The sequence below is a fragment of the Palaemon carinicauda genome, chromosome 1 (genome assembly GCF_036898095.1).
Source record: "Palaemon carinicauda isolate YSFRI2023 chromosome 1, ASM3689809v2, whole genome shotgun sequence".
Taxonomy (NCBI): Eukaryota; Metazoa; Arthropoda; class Malacostraca; order Decapoda; family Palaemonidae; genus Palaemon; species Palaemon carinicauda.
The window spans coordinates 141,973,147-141,980,646 of NC_090725.1; the positions used below are offsets into that span (position 1 = coordinate 141,973,147).

General features: G+C 32.1%; 1 protein-coding gene across 4 annotated transcripts in view; it reads left to right on the top strand.

Annotated features, from left to right (window-relative positions):
* The window catches only part of lqfR (clathrin interactor lqfR), a 142,811-nt gene that overhangs the window by 59,090 nt on the left and 76,221 nt on the right, over positions 1-7,500 (top strand). For all 4 annotated transcript variants that reach the window (XM_068385612.1, XM_068385587.1, XM_068385606.1 and 1 more), the window contains exons 6-8: positions 3,452-3,647; positions 5,388-5,599; positions 5,998-6,056. In XM_068385612.1, coding sequence (XP_068241713.1) covers positions 3,452-3,647; positions 5,388-5,599; positions 5,998-6,056 — 467 coding nt within the window. The remainder of the gene's footprint in view (positions 1-3,451; positions 3,648-5,387; positions 5,600-5,997; positions 6,057-7,500) is intronic.

Genomic DNA, 7,500 nt, shown 5'->3' on the forward strand with positions numbered 1-7,500 from the left:
CCATGGCCTTTATGGAATTATTCCTGTTATGTTTCGAAATATGCGATTTTCCATTAACGCGGATCTATATATCGACCAAATTCTCGCCTAATTCAGGACCCTACTATATATATAGGGATTTGAGGGAAGGGCTCATCGCTACCTAGTAAATAAACCTTGAAATATGATGATTATATTACTATGATCCCCAGTGTTGATGAAAATTACCTTTAAAAGCCCATACTTACGCATACTAAAGTATATTCAACCAATCTACTAAAAAAGAATTGCTCAATATCTCAAAACATGAAGTTTTCAACGTAAAATTGCTACTAATTTTTTTTTTTAATGTGGATTAAATTTTGTCATGCAAACATCAAAACACAGAGAATTTTATGGCCTACAATCTGTACATTGATTTAAAAAATAACCCCCTCTTAATGAGAGAATGCCTTGATGAAGTCATTGAGCTTCAGCACGGCATTTCATTCCCGTGCTGAATCTTGGTGACGGGCAAGAGGGCTCTCGAACTTGGGGAAATTGCTCCCCCAGTTCGAATCTAAATTTCTCTCTTTCATCTTTTTCTTCCTCTTTATATGGCTTCAACCTTCTCCTAATATTATAAACTTTCCTTCATGTTGCTGTCCCAACCCTATGAGTAAAATTTCCCATATGTATGTGTATATATTTACATATATATGTGTTTATTATTATTTTTTTTTTTCTCTTTTTATGGCATGGATGTTTCTACATCTGTTATTGCCACTTGGGCGGATGTTTCTACATCCGGTATTGCTGCCTGCTTTGATGAATGGGAAAGGTGTCACGGTTGGGAGGTGTTTATGCTCAAAGCTATATGTGAGAGTATTGGATGATCTCAGCCATCCGGAGGATGGTTTGGACCTTTTTGGCGGAACTATTCTCAAGTGTTGGGTCTTCGGAATCCAGGGGGATCCAACGCTTGGGGTAGGACTCTCGGCTTTTGGCCTGAAGCCCGTCATTACAGATATGGGGAGGATGATTCCATAGTTTCTTGGTCTCAGTCCTAACAGGCGGGTTCAGCTTACACCTGTGCCTCTATATCTGTTTTGATGCTATCCTTCGGGTAGGGTATGGAGTGGACCATCTGGGAAGTATACTCTCACTGTGCCGGTAGTGGAGAGTGTAAATTTCCTTCCCAACATGTGATGCCTTAATGTTCTCAAGCAGGTAAATCAAACTTCAAAAAATCACTCTTCTCTCTTCTCTTTTATGATGGAATCTTGTGAAAATGACCCCACTTCCCCTGGATATGCTGACTCGCCCCCGGCACTGTTGACGACCTCTGGCAATTCATTTAAAGAAAACTCCGTTGACGACGTAGGAACTAAAAAGGACTATTCATTAAACACTCGGAAAAAGGGTAATTTGGGCAACACAGGAAAATTGAATGTCCTGCACATTACCCAAATCCCATTAGAAACTAATTATGATATGCTACATAAAATATTTGAGTGTTATGGATTAATAAAAGAAATTAGAATGAAACTTCAAGATGATAATTGGGAATCTTGGTTATCATTTAATTGTCATGAGGAAGCATTTAATGCAAGCCGTAATATTGTTGATATTAAAGTAGGTAATATGAGTGTTAAGGGTGCTCTGTGTGATGGGGCACCTAAAGATCTGGATGTCTACAGACCAGCAGACTGGGCTGATAAAGATATAGAGGTGGATATGCCATCCCAAAGAAAGCCAAAACCACCAATGTGGCTTCTTGCTCAATCTGTAGGAGGTACGGAAAATTATTTCAAGGTCTGCAAATTTCTTCAGAGGAAGGTAGGTACGATCGCACCTGGAGATATATCTCGATTCGGTAAGAAAAGTTACTTGATAAAGGCCAAGTCATACACACAGTCTGTTATACTGTCCAATTTGAAGACAGTAAATGATGATATAAAATTGGACATCAAACCCCATCTAAACTTTAGCTATGGAAGGGGAGTGGTTTTTAATAGGGATCTGTATGAATTTACTGAAGAAGAGATATTGACTATGTGTCCTCTATCAGTGTGGAAAGTACATAAAGTACCTGGAACATCAATGATTGTTCTTACTTTCCAGGATGCCGATGTACCTTCCCACATAGACATAGAAAACGAAAGGATCAGAGTTCAACCTTTCAAGCAAAAGCCACTGCAATGTTATAATTGCTTTAAATTTGGACATCCTTCCAGCACATGTAGGTGTGTCCGGGAATGAGAAGGCAGATTCACTGGCTAAGGAGGCTGCATCCGAGTTGCTGCCAAGAAGGTATCCCATTCCCTGTAATGATTTCTTACCTGACATCAAGAAATTGGTTTGCAATAAATGGCAACAGCAATGGGATAGTCAAGATGGCAATAAAATGAGGGAAGTAACAAATGACATATCTCCTTGGAGGTATAATATGATGCCCCGAAAATGGGAGACGTCTCTTTGTTGTCTCCGTATTGGTCACACTCGGTTGACACATGAGTTTCTGCTGAAGGGCCAACACCAACCGTATTGTGACAGCTGTTTAGTACCTCTAACAGTAAGGCATTTGTTGACCGAATGCCCCAATTATAACATCTTGCGGAATAGATATTTGTTTGAGGCTCGAGGTGAGGGTGGCAGGTTCATCCTTGCCAAGATTCTTGGAAATGATGTGTCCTACCATGTAAGTGGCATTTTTAGATTTCTTTCAGAAGCAGGTCGTCTGAAAAATATTTAACTTTTATGACATTCAATTTTTATGATTTTAATTGAAAACTCTTTAATTTTTCATTTTATTTTATTTTTGTATACATAAATTAAATGTTACCGGCGTCAATGACCTTAGATGTCAGGATGCCTGAAAACTTTAAATCATTCATTCATTCATTAAAAAATAACCTAAAAACGTCCATATGAAAAACAGTAATATTTGAAAGTTACTTCTATACAAATAGGAAATTATACATATATTGTAAAACAAAATAAAAATGCTAAGAGAATTTTCCATGTACAATTTTTATAGAATTCCTTTTCAAATGGTTTATAAATGAAAAAATCTATTGATAAATAAGTTGTTGGAGCATGAAGTAACTCCAAAATCACATTGTAATAATAGGGCTGAGTCATACCCCTTAGATGAGAGGAATTTGTATCCATGTAGGAACAAGGCACAAGTTTTCAGAGTAATTTGTGTTTTTCCCAACTACAAACCTGAGTCCATTAAGTTATACTTCTGTCTCGTGTATCCTGGAAGCCGTAGGTGAAGGTCAAAGAGGTCACACGTTGAACCCCCAGGGGCTGCTTGGACTTCCCCTACTGCTTGACAATAACTACTGATGCCTCCTTATAAATTTTAACAGCGGAGTTCCAGCTGTGCTGAAGTCATACTCCTATTAAAAGATTCTGCTTTTTATAATAGGGAAAAATTAGAAATACCTTGAATTTTTTTTTATTTAAGTTATATATTTCATTTCAGTGGAGATGAAGTTGAAGATGCTGTGGATCCAGTTAATGAGTACAGGGATGATGATGCCAGCCCAAAGCATAATTCAACTTCAATTCCAAGTGGTATAGGCAAAGTAACTGTCCCCCCTAAAAAATCCTCAAAACCCTCAAAAATGGTAGACCTAGGTGCAGCGGCAACTTTTGGCAAAGAAGCTACTAAAGTTCAGGTGATCTATTTTCCACTCCTTTTAAATCTGAAATTTAAGAGTAATTTGCTTGCCCTTTCATGTATCTTTTTGCATGAATAAAAAAAATGTTCTTAAAATTCACCTCCATGCATATAACTATTGTAATTATATTGTTGAAAATATTAAGTACTTAAAATTTTACATATGTGTGTACACAGGTCTGTGTGTATACATATATTATATAATATAATATATATATATATATATATATATATATATATATATATATATATATATATATATATATATATATATATATATATATATATATATATATGTATGTGTGTATGTATGTATGTTTCTATATGTGTATGTGTATACAGTATATATATGTATATATATATTACATATATATATATATATATATATATATATATATATATATATATATATATATATATATATATATACATATATATATACATATATATATATATATATATATATATATATATATATATATATATATATATATATATATATATATACATATATATATATATATATATATATATATATATATATATATATATATATATATATATATATTATATATATATACACATACATACATACATACACACACACATATATATATATATATATATATATATATATATATATATATATATATATATATATATATATATATATACAGTATATATATATATATATATATATATATATATATATATATATATATATATATATATATATATATGATAAATTTTGCACATTTTTACGTGTTTTTCATATTCAAATAAGCCATATATATTTTGATATATTAATGTCTGGATTCTCTTAATGACCTCGGGATCCAGAGCCCCAGGCGAAATCTCACAAAGACAAGAGCTTGGCTCCGGCCGGGAATCGAACCCTGGTCGGCAAGCTTATATAGACAGTGACTAACCCATTCGGCTTCCTTCGTGGCCGAATGGGTTAGTCACTGTCTATATAAGCTTGCCGACCAGGGTTCGATTCCCGGCCGGAGCCAAGCTCTTGTCTTTGTGAGATTTCGCCTGGGGCTCTGATCCCGAGGTCGTTAAGAGAATCCAGACATTAATATATCAAAATATATATGGCTTATTTGAATATATATATATATATATATATATATATATATATATATATATATATATATATATATATATATATATATATATATATATATATATATATATATATATATATATATATATATATGTATATATATAGAAACATACATACATACATACATGCATACAGTATGTAAATATATATATATATATATATATATATATATATATATATATATATATATATATATATATATATATATATATATATATATATATATATATATATATATATATATAATATATATATATACACACACACACACACATATGCATATACATATACATACACATACATACACATACACATACACATACACATACATATACACATACACATACATATACACATACATATATATAGTTAGATATTTATAGACATATAGTTAAAGATATTTAATTTTAAAGGAGGCAAAATTGACAAGTACCAAAAGTGCTTAAAATTGCTCTCCTTTGCCATCCTTAGAAAAATCAAAACTTGTCATCCTTTACATATCTCGGTGGAGAAAGGGATTTGGTAATTTTAAAGCATAGGTTTATATTTATGTTGCATAATAAATAAATTGAATGTTCTTAGTATTAATTGTTTAAATCTTGTCTAAAGACTACGGCATCAAAGGTTCCTGCAAAAACAGACTTATTAGATGATCTGTTTGGCAACCAGACGAGTAATGGCACTTCCAGTCCAACCAAAGCCCCTCATGTTGTTGAAGACGATTTTGATCCTAGAGCTGGGGAAGCTGGGGGTGGACCAAAGGAAGCAGATTTTGGTGATTTCAACACAGCATTTGGCAATAATTTAAACGCTTCATCAGGGTAAGTTATGCAAAGATATTGTCAACTCAAAACTTATGTACATAAATTCTCTTTCACAATTTCAAGTTAAACGTTGCTATATAATACAGTACTGGATTTTGAATATAGTACTGTCTTTTCTGAAAACTATTAGAATAGGGCCTGTATACATATTGTACATAATTTAGGGGCTTGATCTGATTAGGTAAGAATAAAGCAGGATTTTGTAAGTTTCCACTAGATTTGTTGGCGCAAATGATTGTACTTCCAAGGAATAGCAATTGTAATCATTCATTTGTAAGGAATTTTATATAAAACTGATTAGTAACATACTTTTTAATAGCATGAATCAAGATTAGTAGCGAATAGCCTTCCTAACTTTTGTGTATTGTAACTTTTTTATTTTTTTTTCTTTAAAGGAACGACGATTTTGCTGACTTTTCTTCCTTTACCCAGAATACTCCAGTTCAACCCTCAGGTAAATATAGTGTTTGATGTAGGTGAGCTTTGAAATTTGATATTTACTGTTTGGTTTTAGAATATCATTACCATTAGATAATACTGTAGTTATATACCTAAACCCAGTTTATTATAGAGTACAGTATTGGAAACCTTTAAAATTTATAAATAAAAGGTGCTCATTCACAATGACAGTGTAAAAAAATGTATGTAGGTTGATTTTCCTCCAATGTGTGAGGCAGTGAATGGTAATTTTATGCTATATTTTTAATGATTTAACTGGAATTGGATTTAAGATATTTTTTTTTATTTACAGTTCATTGCCTTAACCTTATACTTCGGTTCAAATTCTGCAACTTGGAGCTATGTGCTCTACACATTAATTTAAAGATTTGATAGTGGCTATGTTTGTCAATGTGGGTTGATGTCCCCTCAGAGAGTGTAAGATGCCTTTTCTTTGGGTACATTATCTCTAGTAAAGCCTTGGAGTGAGGTCACATTAACTTATGTAGTTTAGATTACAGTATATAATAGATCAAAAGAAGAATTACGTTTCAGCAACAAAATATCTCAAGGATATTAGTAAATACTATATTCCCATTCAGAAAAGGGATATTGTTCTAATTCTCTTAACTAGCATGATAATTGAGGAGGGGTACTGCATTGCTCATGACTGAGGCCAAAGAAGCTAGTAACAATGGAAGATCAGAACAGGTAATGGGAGTAATGGTGCACTGATGGGAAGATTGAGGGATATAATAGATGTGTTTGAGAGGAGTTGTATAGATATCCTGTTTGTGGAGGAGACAAGATGTGAAGGAAATAGGGCTAAAGAGTTAGGAGATGGGTATAAGCTCTATTACTGAAGTTCACAAGAGGAAAGAAATGGAGTTGGGGTTACAATAGGTAATGTAATAACTATTATTTATTTACATATATATATATATATATATATATATATATATATATATAATATATATATATATATATATATATATATATATATATATATATATATATATATATATGTACAGTAGGGTCCTGAATTATGCGAGAATTTGGTCGATTAATGACCTCGTATAAATGGAAAATCGCATATTTCGAAACACAACTAACAGAAATAATTCCATTTTGGCCATGGCAACCAGCAACTTGCCTATTCAAACGTGTTTACTACCCTTTTCCATTACTTTCTTTGTACTATACTGTATTTCTTTATAAAATCAAATTGTTCTTGTAAATAAATCAAACATTTAATATACTTTAAAGTTCTAATAACTTGAAAAATTGTTAAAATTACAACCAGGATGGGTGTAAACACCATATATTTCCCGTTATAACACGACCCTAAATACAGACAAATTTTAATGTTTGTCATATCTATTGTTTAAGACAACTGGTGAATAGCAAAACCATCACTCTATAGACTAGCTTTTGTTGTATGATTGAAAATCTAAAATTAT